At 36.4% G+C, this 18,705-nt stretch overlaps 1 protein-coding gene across 13 annotated transcripts in view; it reads right to left on the bottom strand.

The window, feature by feature from the left end:
* The window catches only part of TAB2 (TGF-beta activated kinase 1 (MAP3K7) binding protein 2), a 91,247-nt gene that overhangs the window by 25,173 nt on the left and 47,369 nt on the right, over window positions 1-18,705 (bottom strand). For 8 of the 13 annotated variants that reach the window (XM_077998405.1, XM_077998406.1, XM_077998407.1 and 5 more), the window contains 2 exon segments: window positions 15,401-15,591; window positions 6,413-7,913 (listed from right to left, as the gene is read on the bottom strand). In XM_077998405.1, coding sequence (XP_077854531.1) covers window positions 6,413-7,913; window positions 15,401-15,502 — 1,603 coding nt within the window. In that variant the 5' untranslated portion in view covers window positions 15,503-15,591. 13 annotated transcript variants of the gene reach the window in all.

Raw genomic sequence — 18,705 nt, 5'->3', positions numbered from 1 at the left:
ATAACAAGGAAAGAACATCTTGCTACACCACAGATGAGTCATGAAAGATCAGATTCCATTTTATATCAGGTGTCCAGAATATGTAAATTTATAGAGACAGAAAGTACATTAGTGGTTCCCTAGTGCTGAGGGTGGGGGGATAGGGAGGTGATAGCTTACAGGATATGGGGTTTCCTTTAGAGGGGATGAAAGTGTTCTACTGGCTGGGTGATGGTTGCACATATCAGTGAATAAACTAAAAACTGACGTTTACTCTAAGTCAATTGCACTGTATATTAACTACATCTCAATAAAGATGTTAAAATAATGTCTAAACATTTAAAAAATTTAAAGGATTTACATAACAGTGTACTGTTCTCACATTTAGTGAATGTCTGTCAGACATACTGTAGAATATGTATATATTATATAAACACACGTGTTCACAGACCCATGTGTATAGTGTGTTCCTGCTTTAAGAAGTGTGTGTATACACATATATACACACAGGTATGTGTATGTGAATATAATGGGAATGAATGTAATGGGAAGGGGAATATAATAGGAAGGGGATAAGTAGCTGCTAATGGAGAATATCCCTCATAGTTAAATAATGGAAAAGCTGGAGGAAGTGACAGGTCAAAGGTTGAAAGGAGACACATTTTTATTGCATTTGTTTTTTATAATTTCTTTTACTGACTGGTATTTTCATAATACTTTTTAAAGGTATTGATTTAATGTAAGAAATCAGCAGGTAGAGCTCTCCAAAACCAGAATATGCTACCTTAGGAGGCAGTTTGTGTCTCATAGGAATTTAAAGTACAGAATGGATTTACACTTGATAGGCTGGATGGGTACGTGGACTGGATAACCTATGGAGTAGAATTCTTCACGTCCTTTAAAGTCTCTTCCAACTCTTGACGTTTACCCCAAATTAAAAAGGTATTTAGTCTTAAGACTGAGACCTACAAGTAGCAGGGCTAATTTAAAAAAATATTCTGTAAGTGGTCCAATGTCAACTAATCTTAATTACTGAGTTTATTATTATTATTTTAGAGACAAAGTCTTGCTACATTGCCCTGGCTGGTCTTGAACTCCTGCACTCAAGCAGTCTTTCTGCCTCAGACTCCCGAGTAGCTGCAACTACAGGTACATGCTACTGCACTAGGCTTTTATTTAATAATGTGATTTCAATGTCAACAAAGAACAACAAAAAGGCATTTCCAATCAAAAGATACATAAAGTTAAACAGAGTACAAGTTTTAGAATCTGAACTAAGTAAAATTATATTTCCTTTTGAAAAGAGTATCTTACTGAATTTGTGCCACAATAAACATTTTTTATTAAATCTCATTAAAAAGAAACGTGTTGTGATTTCTGTAGATGTACTGGTGAAAAATGGTGAGGAATGAGAAACACAAAGTCCAAGAAGCTAATTTTCAACTCATAATTTTTCTTCCTTGTATTTCTATTTTAGGTTCAAAGTCAAGGCTACTGCTTAACACTATGGTAGGACTTTAAACATAACTGAGGAAAAACCATATTAAAGTATCATTAAAAATATTTATGATTTTATATATGTAATTTTTTTCTTTAAATAATAAAAACAGTTTACCAGCTAAGTCAATACCACAGATGGAGTTCTGTGGAAATCGTATTTGGCAGCAATCTTAGTTTTTTAAGAGTTCCTGGCTCCTGTAACAAAGTAAGAAAGTAGGCCCTTTTCTCTCCACCACGAAAATTTGTTGGAATGCATAATGCACTTTGTCCTCCATACCTATAAAAGTTGCCAGTGTTATAACAGGCATACCACTATGAAGACACTAGAATGTCTCAGAATATGCTGAATGATAGTTTTCAATATTTTTTGGAAGCTAGAGTTGGGTGGTATAACTTAAGGGGGAAAAATGTAGCTATATGTGACCACTGACTATCAGCAAGAAAATTTCACTTCTATACTTGTTCTTAATGGGTAACATAAAAATTTCCTTCATACCTTTAAACTGAAAATTTCTCTCCAACCTTAATTTGTTCTTTTCACTTTTGTCTCTGATTCCTGTAGTACTTTAAGGAATCAAGTTTAATTTATTTCCTTTAGGAAGGATGATGGTGCTGACAGACTTAGTGCTGAGGTGAGTGGGGTCTTGATGTTTCATTAATTTACTTCTTTTGCTTCTGATCACTCTATAGTAGAGGCTGTATCAAACAATGTATCTTTCATAAACAGAAATTCTCACTTTTGATAGTTTTTATCACAGTATTTTTAGATTTCAAATGGCAGATTAAAAGAAAAAAGAAAAAAATGCATTTTGGTTACCAAATTTATATACGTATATATGTTCTCTTCTCAATTTGGAAAAAATATTTTCCTATCATTCTAGTGCCTGGCTCAACTTATTTTTCTACTCTAAAACGGTATTTCCAGGAGCATTAGAAAAATCAGTTTCATTGCAGGAGACAGAGATATTTCTTTCCTTTTTCTTACCATACCACATAGAGTTTAGAAAAGATACTTGCTTAAAGATCGGGATTACTCAGGCCACCCCGTTTAGTAACTGCAGAGTGTTTGTGAACTATGTAGGGTAAAAGCAGAAAAGATGTATTTTCCAGCAAAGGCCTCCTTTGTCTTGAATTAGGTGAATGAAACACTCGATCAAGATTGTGTCACTGAGCCAGGCGTGGTGGCTCATGCCTGTAATCCCAGCACTTTGGGAGGCTGAGGCAGGTGGATCGCCTGAGGTCAGGAGTTCAAGACCAGGCTGGCCAACATGGTGAAATTGCGTCTCTACTAAAAATACAAAAACTAGCCGGGCGTGGTGTCATGCGCCTGTAATCCCAGCTACTCAGGAGGCTGAGGCAGGAGAATTGCTTGAATCCAGGAGGTGAAGGTTGCAGTGAGCTGAGACTGCACCACTGCACTCCAGCCTGAATGACAGTGAGACTCCATCTCAGAAAAAAAAGACTGTGTCACTGGGTGATAGGTCCATCTGGATCAATACCAGTTCCATAGTAAACAGAAACAAGGAGAAAAGCTGGAGAACACTACCAACCCCAAAACTGTGCACACACACAGATAATGCAAGACTATGTAATCATACAAATGTTATAAAATTCTGTATGTATGTAGGTATGTTTAAAGGAGGTGATTATCAAGGTTGTTAGAGCTGTCCGAAGGCTGTTAAGCAATTTGAGTGGCAGATTCTGGAGAAATCTGCTTTCTTGGTAGGCTTAAACTCTCAAACCAGAGACTTCTCTCATCAGAAAGTTTTTTAATTTTTACTTTTAGGTACCCTCCGAAGGTGCTCTCTACTTCTATCCAGGGTGTTACTTTATTGTTTAGAGTTCTTTCTTTCTTTTTTTTTTTTTTTTCAAGACAGAGTCTCACTGTGTTACCAGGCTGGAGTGCAGTGGTGCGATCTCGGCTCACTGCAACCTCCACCTCCGAGGTTCAAGCAATTCTCCTGCCTCAGCCTCCTGAGTAGCTAGGACTACAGGTGCATGCCACCACATCCAGCCAATTTTTGTACTTTTAGTAGAGACCATGTTGTTTCACTATGTTGGCCAGGCTGGTCTCGAACTCCTGACCTTGTGATCCACCCACCTCGGCCTCCCAAAAGCTGGGACTACAGGCGTGAGCCATTGTGCCTGGCCCCTAGTTAGAATTTTGACTCTGCCCTTGTCCTTTGACAAGTTCTTTAACCTATCTGTTCTTCAATGTTTTAATCTAAAAAATAATACTAGTGCAAGTAAAAGGGCCCTAAGGTTTGCCTTCTATGTTTAAGGAAGAGAGTAAAGCCAGGAGGGCTGGAACACAGTGAGCAGGTTGTGAGCAAAAGGAAAAGAGCTGGGGGGAGAAGCTGCTAATCCTGGAAGACTTCATAGCTTTTACGCTGTGTGCAACAGATAGTGATCATGTGCACAGAAGTGATATGGTTTTTAACAGTATCTCCCTGGATGCTGAGTTGAAAGAAGACTGCAAGGAGGCAAGGACGAGAACAGGTAGGTCACTGCAATAACCCATTTGAAAGGTGATGATTGCTCAGACCACAGTAGTGATGATAGGGGAAGTAAGAAGTCACAGGCCACGTGTGGAGATAATGCCTGTAATCCTAGCACTTTGGGAGACTGAGGCAGGCAGATCATTTGAGCCCAGGAGCTCAAGACCAGCCTGGGCAACATAGGAAGACCTTGTCTGCAAAAAAATACAAAAAGTTAGCTGGATGTGGTGGTGTGTACCTGTAGTCCAGCTACTAGGGAGGCTAAGGTGGGAGCATCACTTGAGCCCAGGAGGTTGAGGCTGAAGTGAGCCGTGAACATGCCACTGCACTCCAGTTTGGATGAAAGAGTGAGACCCTGTCTCAAAAAAAAAAAAAAAAAAAAAAAAAAAAAAAAAAAAAAAAAAAAAGAATAGGAGGAGGGGAATTGGAGATAGCAAGTTTATGAAACACTTTATTTTCACATTCTAGTTAAACATGAATATCTTTTTAATATTAAATATGAATGCCTATTTTACTTGAAAATTTCCCTTATCAAATTATCTTCATAAAAAATTTGCTACTTGAGAATCAGCAACTATCCAACCATAGGACACCTGATGTTTTGATGGAAGGAGAGGAAGAGAAGACGATTTTGGGAGAAGAGGAGAAGTAAGTTATCAGTGGAAAAAATAATAGTATATAACATTTATAAACTGCGGAAACTAAACAAAAATGTTTGTAATCACAGATATATGGAAAATAAAAGTTTTAACATAATTTCTAGGGCAACTGAAATCACTCATGTACTCCTAAAATGCACACACACAAATACATGCACACGCATACCTAGGATTCACTTTACGTTTGGGTAGAGCCCTGGGTACTTTATTTTTGAGATAGGGGTCTCGATATGTTGCCCAGGCTGGAGTGCAGTGGTGTCCTGCAACCTCAATCTTCTGGGCTCAAGTAGTCCTCCCACTTCAGCTTCTGAGAAGCTGGGACTACAGGTTGGTGCCACTGCACCCAGTTAATTTTTTAAAGTTCCATGCATGATAATGGAATTCGAAAGGACCACAACCCAGCTTGGATTAAGAATCACTAGTGTAGCTGTTTAAAACATAAAATAAGGCAAAACAATTAGGACCCCCTACGAGACTCAGCAGTAAAATCACTTGATCAGAAATGTAAAAAAGGATGAGGATATTAGTGATAGTAGGGGCTGCATGCTGCCTAAGGGTGATGTTACAGTATTTTCCAACCTACAACTGATACATGAAACAATTCCCTGCAGATACATATATGACTAAGATACGCCTTTACTCTAAAAGATTCAGTTCATCTACAAACTGGCACAAATATTCAAGAAAACGAGTAACTTCCACCTTCTTATCTAAATGAATTTATTTAACAGTCCTACTGAAAATTATATAACTTAAGAGGTTAGATAAAACATAAGACAGAAATTTCCCTATTTGAATTAGTATAGACATAATGTAGTATTATGCCAATATCAAACAGTCTATTTCAGAAAAGGATAATCAATTGAAATAGATTTGAAAGTAATGTCCTTACAATTCCATATAAAAAGAAATACATTAACCAACATTTAAGGGAGGATGAAAGGGACGAATATCAGGAACAAGATTCAAACTTCTTTGATGTAAATTATTCTAATACTTATGCAGCAATAGATTTAATAAAATAAGTCAAAAATGTTGTATTAGAAAAAGGAAGAATTTCCCCCGACCCCAGAGAAGGGTCTCACTCTGTTGCCCAGGCTGGGCAGAGTGGTACGGTCATGGCTCACTGTAACCTTTGAACTCCTGGGCTCAAGCAATCCTCCTACCTCAGTCTACCCAGTAACTGGGACTACAGCTGTGTGCCACCATGCCTGCATAATTTCTAAACTTTTTGTAGAGACAGAGTCTCCCTATGTTGCCCCAGCTGGTCTCAAACTCCTGGGCTCAAATGATTCTCCCACCTTGGTCTCCCAAAGCACTGGAATTACAGGCATGAGCCACCATGCCTGGCCACGAATTACTTATTCTTCAAATATCTGGTCAAAGAAGGCAAATTTATCATATTAGTCAAGAGAGTCAACTAGTTGCTTATTAAAATATGTTTCTAGGAATTTTTATTTACAGAAAATTTAAAGAGAAAGTCAGCATCACCACAGGTATAAAGAAAGTGTTATAAACATTAACAAACCAACCAACCAGAGTTGGTTACTCTGAAGAGGTGATAACCCAATTACTCAAACTTCCAGTTTTATAATAATAAAATAAAATTAAAATTAAAATGTATATGTATAATACTCTCAAATGTTACAATAACGTCATTTGGGGCAATATTTAAACAATGAAATAATAATGCTAACACCCATTTCTGTTGTGAAATCAAACGTACACCAACAAGCCCAGCATGGAAAACTATCCCACCTTTAGTACTCATATTACCTTGTGTGTAGGCAGCATCGTCAGATCCCATACTCAGTTTCCGTGTTTCACTTATTCTATCCACATGTGCTAACGTAGGGTCCGTGAGGTGCTGAATATTCTCGGTTTCTACATAATGATCAGGATGATTTAGAAGATTTGTAAGTTCAAAGGTAGGGGACACTACCCCTGGTGAAACTGCAGGGGGTTTATTGGGAGAAACTGTAATTTTGAAAGTGTATTTTGTATTGGGCTGAGTGACTACCACTCGAGGAGAAGTTGCAGAGTTATTGCCTATTGCTCGACTTTTGGGAGGATGGTGATGAATAAAGGCAGGACCCATGCTCACTTGCCCAGACATGTTCCTGGAGGCAGCAGATGCTCCAGAGTTTGTGGATATGAAGAGTGTGGGCTGATTCCGCATGACCTGTTCATCTCCTGTGGTGGCATTAGCTGAAATATAGACCTTAGGTTGACTACGGGACATCAGCTCATCCGTATTTGGGGGGCTGGCAGCTATGTAAACAGTGGGCTGATTTCTGTTTAAGGTTTGGCTATTGACTGAAGAGGAAGTGCTGGAGGTTCGAGGTCCAGAAGAACGCAGTTTTGAAGAATTATTTCTTTGTGGGGGTTCAAGTTTGATTTCAATCTGGTTTTTTCGAGGTCCTGTTGAAATATTCTGAATGTTATATTGGCTATGGGCAGAAGACTGTGAGCTACCAGATGAATGAATGGTGGGTGGTTGTGAAGTAGTAGGTGAACTGATTGGCATGTAGACATGAGAGGTCTGGTGGCCTTGCTGATTTGGCTGCTGAGATGAGGTATGTGACAGAGGATTAGATGCAGGACAAGTAGTCCAGGGACCAGGCTGTGAAGGTTGATAAACTTGCTGAGGGTTCATGGGATTAAACTGAGATACCCAGCCAGAATGCTGTTGTGTCTGTCGAGTTGTACCACCAGGAGTTGTAATGTAAGGCCTAATATAGATAGAATTTCCCTGTGGACTGTTAAGTACAGGTGGAGGTACACCATGTATGTGCAAAGATGTAGGAGTATTACGACCAGTCTGGATATTTGGGGCTAAAGTTACCATAATGGGATTAAATCTGGGAGTTTGTGGAGAAAGGCTAGATGTTCCTTTGCTGCCTAAGTGAAATCCAAGATGTGGTGCTGAATTTGAAGCACCAGAAGAACTGGACATTCCAAAAACATTAAAGCCTTGAGGAACTTGAGCTGGTGCTGTCTGTGGCTCCTGCTGAAATAGTTCGCTATTGGACTGGCCACCTTGAAGTTGTCCATCACTAATGCTGTGCATTAGAGTCCTACTTCCATTCATCCTACTTCCTTCTCTTCCATGGTGGTAAATGTTCTGTGATTGCAAGTCCAAGTTGAGAGAAGTCATGTGATTGCGTAGACCAGAAATTCCAGAATCATCTGAAAAATTCAAGTCTCCTTCACCATAAAGATATCTTGTACTCTCCTGAGAGAGAACAGCACAGCAGGCATCCAGGTTATTATTATTCTATGAAAACAAAATAAATTGATTGATGTTAACAATCAGAAGCTAATGCTTGTATTTGCATCTCTACAAATACATGATGAACAAGTGACTGGCTAATACAATTATAACACATATTTGGATATTTAAATTTGAGAAGTATTTTTATGCAAATGATTGAATTAAAAATCCTTACTACTAATGTAATAGAAAAGCTCTGACCAACAAAGTGAATCAAATCATTGTTCCACTTTAGCAGCTACAATGGATAAAAGGAATAAAATGGATTCAGACAGATATATTAAAATTATAATCTAATTTAAAAGGCAATTTTAATGTTGAACAAAATATAATCATTCAACTTACGTATATAATACTGTATAATTAAACATTTTTTAAAAAGCTAAATAGAAAAAATATCAATGTTTGATATATAGCACAATGTATCAAGTGCTATACACATTTGTTTAAACTAATAAATGTTTAAAAAGTTACATTTGTAGCATTTAAAGTTCTGAAATTCACACCAAAGTCATCTCAATTCTTCCCATGCTTCCTCTTAACTTGTGTAATCTCTCTCTCTCTCCCCACCCTCTCTCTCTGGAGGCTCAAGGTAGCCTCCAGAAGAACTAGTTCCTATCTCTGCCTTTAGACAACATCATAAAAATCTACTCGGGGTGGGGGGGAACCCTCAGATTGTTTTTAAAGAATTCTCAAAAGACACTGACTAACCAGTAGTCATAAATCATCCACGAAAATGTTTGCCAAACACCTCCTATATGCATAGCACTGTGAGCCTGTGGAAGAATCAAAGACATATAAAATCAAACTTTTCCCCTAGAAAGGAAGACAAACCACAGATATCTGAAAAGGTAACATGAGTACATGTCAAATATTAAGTGGTGATGAAGTTCAACATAGAATTAATATTGTAGGCTACTGAAGAAAAGAATGGGTTAATGAGGAAGGTATGGCCTGATGTTTTTCATAGAATATGCAGAACTTCAACAACAACAACAACAACAACAACAACAACAACAACAACAACAATAATTCTTAGTGAAGCGAATGGCACGAGTAAAGAACATAAATGTGAGAGTTAAGTAAATGCATGTTCCAAACAAGGTGGCTGGAACAGATCTGGCTGGAGCTAAAGATTTGTAATGAAAATGTTGTTGAACAAATTGTTGCAAAAGCAGATTGGATTTAAATAACGAAGGAGTTTTGAAAAATGAGTCACAGTAGAGTTTGACTGTATTATAAGCAATGAGGCGAGCTACTGAAAGTGGATGAACAGAGAAGTAAAAACACAAAGGGTATTCAGGGAAGAGAAGTCTACTGATACTTAAGATGAATAAAAAGATGAAAAACCTTTGGCAAGATGACCAGTTAGAACACATAAAGTAATGAGAGTTTGATAATGGAAATAAATTTTAAAAGAATATAAATTGTCAACACAATTTGGCCACAAGAGAGAAAGAATTCAAATAAGCCTGGAAGATTAAGAACCTGACAGAAAGGAGAGTTTTAGACTTAAGAAATATGAATAACCAAGTTAAAATGTCCACAGGCAGTTTGATATGAGATAAAATATTATTAAGAAAGAAGTAGACTAAAAAGGCATCCTGATGCCTTGTTAAGGAAATGACAGTCCACATTGTTTCAACCGGTAATTTAAAAGGATAGTGAGCAAGGTTTGACTTCCCCCTTCCTAAAACCAACAACTTAAATCTCTCATGCTACAGAAATCCTTTTATCCTACTAATAACTCTGAATTGATACATACTAATTTTTCAAATAAAGTTGAAAAACTGATCACAATCTTTATCAATGATTCCTTATTAAAATTAGATCTTATCTTTTGCCAAACCTGATTGGTGCTTTTTGCTTTAAGTTAAATTTATTGCCATTCGAAGTAAATTCGTCTTCCTTCTTAGCCAAAGCTCGGAGACTTTATCTTCTTCTCACCTCCTCTCTGTCATCATTCTCAAATTAAAATTTACATTCCCTACCAAATTCAATTCCACACCTCCTTTGTAAAAGTTTGATATTCATATTTAGTCTTCCTCTTTAATTCTCTTGAGCACTCAAAAATCTTTCCCTTTAATCCTTTGTAATCTCTGTAATTATTCAATATGTTCATATTAAAAAGCAATATTCTAGCTCAGCTATGCCATAATTTATGTGCACTCAAATTATTTACACTCTACAGACACTACTTTCTTATCAGCAAAACATAAAAGAACTTACAGGGGTTTTATAAGGTTACAAGAGGAGAAAATGAAATGTACTTTTTATTAAAATTTTTATTTTAGAAAATTTTAAACATACATAAAAGTAGAGAGGAAATATGATAAACTCCCACATACTTATCACCCATCATTTTTTATTTGATATATATGCCTCAGCTACTCCCCCTACCACAACTAGATCAAGTCTCAGACATCATCTCGTTTTCATCTGTAAATACTTCAATATGTACTGTAAGAGACAGGGACTTAAAAACATAACCACAATGCCATGATCATACCTTAAAATAATCAATAATCCTTAGTATCACCTAATATTCAAATAGCATTAAATTAAAGCATAAAAATGTCTTTGTACAGTTAGCTTAAATCGGGATATAAATAAGGCCCACATATTTCATTTGGCTGATAAGCCTTTTAGGTTTCTTTTAATAACCAGCCCATCTCCTCTTTTAAAATATTTTCCAGTCATTTGTTTGTGAGAAAACTTGGTATTTGTGAAGCAGAATTTCCCCTATTCTGGACTGCACCCCGTGGTCAATCAATTTCCCCTGCATTTCATTGTAAACTAGTAGTTATATCTATGGATGTGATCAAGTCCATGTTTGAATTTTTGGTGACCATCATAGACGTCCACTGTCAAATCACACAAGGAGACACAGGAATGTTTGTCTGTCTTTTTGTGATTTTAAAACTGACTGGTAGATTCAGATGTTGTCAGCTGGATCCAACTAATGATTTTTAGCAGCTATTGATGATCATTGCTTAGAAACACTATTTCATTAGGGGTGCTAAACAGTAATACTGCAATGTTCCAATTGTAAGATTTTGGCCAGGCACAGAGGCTCACACCTGTAATCCCAGCATTTTGGGAGGCCAAGGCGGGATAATCGCTGGGCCCAGGAGTTTGACACTAGTCTGGGCAACACAGTAAGACCCTGTTTCTAAAAAAAATTTTGTTTTTAATTAGCCAGGTATGGTAGTACACCTGCAGCCCCAGCTACTCAGAAGGCTGAAGTAGCAGGATCACTTGAACCCAGGAGGTTGAGGCTGCAGTGAGCCACGATCATCCTACTGCTGCATTCCAGCCTGGGTGAGAGTGAGACCCAGTCTCCAAAAAAACATAAAAAGGATTTAGTCTTCATTCTTAGCAGCAATTCTTCCTTGAACACTTGCTCTCTTCAACTGTTTGGTTATGTTCTGCACAGAAGAGGCAGGATAAAAAAATTCTTTTCACCAGTTGCCAGAATAGTAAATTTGGTCCCTAGGAACCTCCAAAGGTGACTATGATTTATTTTTAGTATCATTATAAACTCGTGTATCTTTAATATTTTGATGTGTTTCAATCACTTTTGGTCATTATATCCCCTCTTCAGGTTACTGTGAACAGCTTCAAGTTGGCTCCTGGATATATGACATGAATCCAGTAGTTTTTCAAAGCTTCTCTGCTTTCTGATATGACAAGATGTTCCAGCTCATCATATGCATCTACTCCAGACTTGGAATCAGCCATTTCTCAAAGAAGCCCTGGTTACTTTTAGTGAGAAAGGGTAGAGGACTCTCTTGGAGTGTATCAAAAGGGGTGGAATATGAGTTTTTAAAAGGTGGAAAATCACTGCTTTTTGGTATACAGCCACAAATCTGCATTCTCTTCAAAGCTATAAAAAGGTCTGAATCATTAATTCCAGTTTCTCTTTCATTTTTCCCCAAACTCCTGCACAGACACAGAAATTACAGATAGTATCAAAGTATATATACCCTACAGCATTCATTCACTCCTTTAACCAACATTTACTGAGCAAGGAGAAAGGAATATGATCGCTGATCGCCAAGAATCTCACAGTCTAGTGGAGGAGATTAACGTGAACACAAATGAAATGCAGCATGGTAGGTGTTATCATAGAAATGTGGGTAAGGACGATGGGTGAAGGTCATTTGAGAAGGTTCCACTAAGTACATGGCACTTAAATATTAAGTGTTGCATATACTGAATGAACAATACTTATTAATGCAATACTTTGAAAAGAAATACCAATTTTAAACTTACAGATTCAATCGTCCTGTTAAGAGAATTTAAAAACAGTAAAAAATTCAGTTAAAAAATCAAAGTGAAAACTATGCAATATTTTCATATTCTTCTAAGGTTTAAGATTTAATTATCAAATATAAAAATCAACTTTAAAGATACAAATTACACCTGCTGGTTATAAGCTATCTTAGAGAATTCACAGTAGAAGGAAAAGATATGAGTAGTTTCAAAAAGAGGGAACTGTGCAACAGATAAACTTAAGAAGAGAACAACAGAGAATAGATACTTTTGTTCTCTTCCTGACAAGCAAGATGTCTATAAAGAACATGTACACAGAACTGGTAGCATGGCATGATCCCTCACTATTTTTAAAAAGTTCTGAACCAGTATACTGTAGGAAGGGTCTGTCAGAAGAACAGAAACCCACCCAACTGAGAAAGGAAGAGCAGCCCCAAAAGAGACGCTGTCATTTAGAGGTAGCTTAATTTGCCTTTTCAGTTTAAAAATATTGCTCTAAATTTGGGGAAACTTGCACCCTAGTTGTAACCACAGAAGAAGGAGCTCTTCCTATGCCTTTCTTGTCAGATTTCTTGTTATATCAGCTAAAAAGTACATTACCTGGATACCCTAAATTATTATCAACTCACTTTTAAAAAGTGTGGTCTGTTTCAGGCAAGCAAAATATTTCATTTTAGTTAACATGAGGTGTTGGGAAGCATGCTAAGTAGAGGAGTTTGCTTCTGTAAAGCCAGATTAACATTGTGAAGGTGATATTACTAGATGCCCAAAGGAAATGGAAAACCATTCATTTCTTATTTTTGGGTTAAAGCTGAAAACATGCTTAATTATTTTACTTTTAAATAGGTAATTCATTGACACAGGTTAAAACAATAAAAAAAGATAACTGTTGAGAAGTCTGAGTCCTAACTCTGTCCCATCTGGCCTGTTCCCTCTGGTCTACTATAGATAACTATCTTTTATTAATTTCATTTTTAATTCTTCCAGTATTTCTTTATGCAAACAGGGACAAATACATGGGTGTGTAGATATTTATTTGCCTTGTTCTATCTATATACTCTGCTCCGCATTTGTTTTTCTTAACACGTACTGGAGATTTATATTGTAAGAGTGCATTAGAGCTCTTTTTTTTTTTTTTTTTTAATATTTTAAAGTAATTCTACAAAAGGCTCTATGTTTTACTCCCAGTTAGGGTATTTCAAAATCTCTATACCTGTACTATATGTAGGGAAATGTTCTGGACAGTTCTTTCAAAACGAAGTCTACAGAAATTTATCGAAGAACTTATAGTTATCTTCCTGTTAGTTTTTAAATAACCTACTGAATAGCATAGCTTTTACCACAAAATTCTCTTTTATTTGAAAAGTTAGGGAGAAGTTACTTGGGTTCTAGGGGGGAGACTATTTTTCCCCACTATCTCTGCTCCTTTCCCACACTTTCTTTTAACTTCTGACTCCATCCTTATTACATGTTTTTATTCTCTCATTTTTTTTCCACATTCTATATTAACAAGTGTAAACTATTGATTCATTTACCAAATATATATTATGGGCTTTCTGCTGTTGTTATTCCTTTTAGAACTGGCTGCTAACATTTATTGAATACTCATTATGAGTCAGTTACCCTATTGGTTGTTTTACCTACATTGTCAAATTTAACTCTCTGTTAAGTTTTTTTATTCCCACTGTGCAGTTGAGGAAATGAAAGTCAGAAAATGAGGGTCAGAGAAGTTAATTATGTTACTGCTAGTAACTGTCAAAACTTGACCTCAGTCTGGTTTATTGCCAAAAGATATGCTCTTAACCATTATACCATAAGAAAAGGCATTGCTGGTGGGAGAATTCCATGCAGCTCAGGATGACTAGAGCATACGGTATGAAGAGGAAGGACTGGACAAAGATTAGGGTGTAGAAACAGCCAGGATTCCAGATCACAGACCTTGTATGCCCTAGTCAAGCTATATGAGCGTCATTCAGAAGGGCACAGGGAACAATCAACAGGTTTTAAGTGTGTGAACAGCTCTGCACTCTGGCAGAAGAGGATAGATTGGAGAGACCAAAACTGGGTTAGGTAAAGCAGGTAGACCAATTAAAAGGTGATAACGGTGATAAGGGTGTGAAAAAAATGTAGTCATTTAATATAAAGTATAGATTCAATAAAAATTTCATATAATTTCAAACTTTAAAAATCACTTCAAGAGTAAATATGCTTGACTGAGCCCCAGATACTTTTTTTTTTTTTTTTTTTTTGAGATAGGGTCTCTTTCTGTTTCCCAGGCTGGAGTGCAGTGGCACGATCCCAGCTCACTGCAACCTCTGCCTCCTGGGTTCAAGCAATTCTTGTGCTTCAGTCTCCTGAGTAGTGGGACCACAGGTGTGGGCCACCACGCCCAGTTAATTTTGGTATTTTTAGTAGAGACAGGGTTTTGCCATGTTGGCCAGGCTGCTCTTGAACTCCCGGCCTTAAGCAATCCACCCACCTCAACCTCCCAAAGTGCTGGGATTATAGGAGTGAGTCACAGCACATGGCCCCAAATACATTTCTGATACAAAGATTTTCAGTTTAATAAAACAGAAAGGCACAACTATCATTCAATATTTGGAATTGTGAATTTCTAAAATTGGGTATACTAAGAACAATGTACAAATTAGAGGGTTAGTGATATTAATTGGAAAACTTACAAATTAAATTTAAAAATATAAAAACAGACTTTTTCCCCACTTTGGAATTGGGACCTTAGGCATTGTCTAGTCAAACTCTTTTATTTTACGGATTAAAAAAACCTAAAGCACAGAGGGCATATTCTTTATCAGATATGCTTGGGGTGCCCATTTAGGATTATAACCCAAGTTTCCTGACTCCTTAATCAGTTTTCTCACTTTCATACTAAGATCTGAAATTAGCTCTTCTGGCAGAACAGGTGGGAGAAAAGTTAAGACAGCTCATATCTAGTAAGTACAGAGATTATCAATGCTTTACATTCAGATCTCATTTAACTCTCACATCTACTCTACAAGTTAAATATTATCTATACTACAGATGGTACAGAAAGCTCTATCTTGCTAAAGGCCACATGACTATCAGACACCAAAGCTTATCTCTTTTCATCATAGTACACTAATACCAACAAGAAGATAACCTAAAAGACCTTTTCTTCCAATGTTTAAAAAAAAACAGGTTTGTATTAACAAATTCAGAAATCATTGAACACTGACCTGTAACATGCACCTGGATACAACAACTTCAGGTACTTCAGGGAATTTTTGTCGCAGGTCATGTAAAACCTGAAAATCAATTTGGTGGCTTCCTTGGGCCATTCGTATATTGCCTGATCAAGACTATTTGTACAGTAGGCAATTCTAGGCCTTAGTGGAAATAGTACTCATCTCTTCTGTCCAAGCATTTTCTGTGAAAGAAAGAAAAAAAAATTTTAATGAGAACTGATTATAGAAGGAATATTGTGGATTTAAAATTTCAGTACAAAAGAATATGTGCTTTAGCACTTAACATTATAAACTATAAAAATATTTAGACCTAAAGTGCTTTCCATATAGTTATACTATCTTTTTAGTATAAACTCTGATGGTAAACTTTTATATTGTCTAACTCCTATATATTTATATGCTCTATAAATGGCTAAGCCAAAAAGCATTCAAATAAGAAATTACTGTCAAGGTTGTCTTCCCAGAGTCTTTTAAAAAGGGAGAAGGAATAGCATCACTGATTTTTTTCTTAATGATTACCTCGAGGTAAGTAATCTAAATTCTTAAAGTTTGGATACTAAAAAAATATGTTATGACAAATGACTCTGTTTTGTCTAAAACTTAATGATTCAAAACCCAATGCATTCAATATTTTGCTTTATTTTTCAAATATACTTAATCCTTAAATGCACAATCAATTCATTCTCAGGAGCTTAGTAGCATTTTATTCCCTCTGCTTCTATTAAATCAGTATTTTAAAAATACTAATATTTCTCAAGGGGTTTGACTTAATTGGCTGAGCAGTGAGCAGCCTGGGTATATGGAGTTTTATAAGATCCCAAGGTGATTCTAACGTGTGGTCGAAGTTGAAAACTACCTACCTTATTTTTATTCCTGTTGTTTCTAATGTAAACCATGTTTAATGTTGAAAAATCTTTTGGGGATATAAATAGAAGGTAAATACATTAACTTAAAATATTAAGACATTTAAAATCATGCTATTTGAAGACACCTTTCATTAGGACAAATTTCATAAGAAGACAATCTCTTTAAAACTAATTTCTTATTTGTGGTATTTCTCTTTTAACCTCATTAACATAAGCCTAAAAATACAGGTCTATATATTGCATTAATGTAGGAATTCGGTCTCTTTTATTATTGTGTATCTAGCACTTCATAAACAGTCTTCAGCATAATAGATATTTAAAATAGTTTTGAGTAGATTTAGTTATAGAACTCCTCAGTGCTCAATAAAATAAATGCTCACTTAGATATCATGCATAGTAATAAGCCTTTTAGTTTTTTATCCTCACTTGATTAAATTGTACTTAATTATTCTGTCTGTGTGGCTTTAGCTTAGTTTCATCTCATGTATAAAATCACTGCCACATCAAATTATCTGCATTATAGATTTTCCAAACGTTATTTCTATGTAAACATACACACACAATTTTCGCATTCAAAAGTAGTTTTTCTATAAATGGGTTGCAGGAGAGAAAGTACTAGAAATTAGTAAGTGACATTTTAAAATAATTTAAGTGGTGATAATCATGCTATAGAACTGCTCATTTTAAGGAAGCCTTCCTTGACTCCTATCAGCTCATTTCTCCCCCTTCCCCCAATTTTGGGCTAAAACTCCTGGAAAGGATTGTTTATATGTTAAGTGTCTTCACTTCCTCCCTCCCTCCTAATCTCTTTTAAACCTACCCCAGTCAGGCTTTCATAGTTTTTCTCCACTGAAACTACACTTACCAAAGCCACCATACACTTTCAGTTTATGAAACCCAATGGTGAGTTCTCAGTCCTCAACTTACTAGATCTCTCTGTAGCTCAGGACCCATTCAGCCACTACTACCTCATTCTTTAAACAATTTCTTCATGTGGCTTCTGAGGTTTATACTCTTCTGGCTTTCCTTCTACTTACTGGCAGATTCTTCTAAGTTTACTTTGCTGGATCCTTTCCCTTTTCTGGACATCTGAATGTTGATGGCTGGTAGAGTTCAGATCTATGGCTTCCTTTCAACTATATCTACATTCCTCTTCAAGACAATTTCATTCAAATATATTGCTTTAAACAATATCTATATATTGATGCTTGGCATATTATTATCTCCAACTCCAATTTCTTCCTTGAGACTAACATATCTAACTGGCTAACTGACATCTTTTGTGCATCAACTTAGTTCAAGCTTGGTTATGTCCAAAATCGAACTCTTAATTCCTCCCCCATCCAAATAAATCCTTTCCCAGTCTTTTCCATGTCAGTAAATGGTACCATCATTCATCCAGTTGGTCTTTCTCTCATCCCACATCTAATCTACCATCAAGACTTCCTTGCTTATATACAAAAAGTGTTCTGAATCTAACCAATTTTTCCCAGTTGTTACTGCTCTTGTCCAAGCCACTATGATAATTCATCTAGACTACTACTGCAAAGGCCTCAATAGGTCTCCTTGCACCTTCATTCTTTTTGCCAACATACTACCTCTTCCCCTGCCCCTAGTATTTTCTTTACTGAGCAGAGTGATCTTTGTGAAAAGTAAATCAGAGTCATCATTTTCCCTGCTCAAAATAACAAGGCTATCTATCTGGCTATCTACCACCCCTCTAACTTCATCTTCTACCCTCTCCTTGTTCCCTCAATTAAAATGGCAGTCTGGTGATTTCTCAAAGAAGCCACTCTTGTTCTTTCCTTAGGGCTATTGGATTTGCCACTCCTTTACTACTGGAACAGTTTTCCCTTAGACCCACTTGCATGGCTCCCTTCTCTTATGTCATTAAGAATGCTGATCAAATGTCACTTCTTCAGAGACAGTTTCCTTGACCAACCCCTCTATCTAAAATAATGCCATAACTCTTCCTATCTCCCACCATTGCACCCTCATACTGCTTTTTCTTCATAGCCTGTATCAATACCTGTGATATATTTTATTATCTCTCCATCCGCAAAACATTAGCCCAACGGGATCAAGGACTCTGAAGTTCATTGATCTATCGCCAGGATCTAGATCATTCCTGGTTCACAGAAGATGCAACACATTTATTGAATAAAATGAATATTTTATTATAAGGTTTCTTTATAGTTTCTTTCTACATGGCTTCCAAAACATATTTCAAATGATCTAGATTTGAAAAAAAAATTTTTTATACACAATTTGAGGGGAGGCAAATAGTCTGAGACACATTTTTATTATTTAAAGGAGGATGAACCCTGAAAACAAATTTCAACATATTTCATTATTAAAACATATACTGAAATCTCTCACCATACTTGCCTGCTTTTCTAATAAAGACTATGACTTACACAATTGATAACA

This window comes from Macaca mulatta, chromosome 4, assembly GCF_049350105.2.
Source record: "Macaca mulatta isolate MMU2019108-1 chromosome 4, T2T-MMU8v2.0, whole genome shotgun sequence".
Taxonomy (NCBI): Eukaryota; Metazoa; Chordata; class Mammalia; order Primates; family Cercopithecidae; genus Macaca; species Macaca mulatta.
The sequence above is the reverse complement of the archived record's forward strand: the minus strand, read 5'-3'. Positions and strand labels throughout refer to the sequence as shown.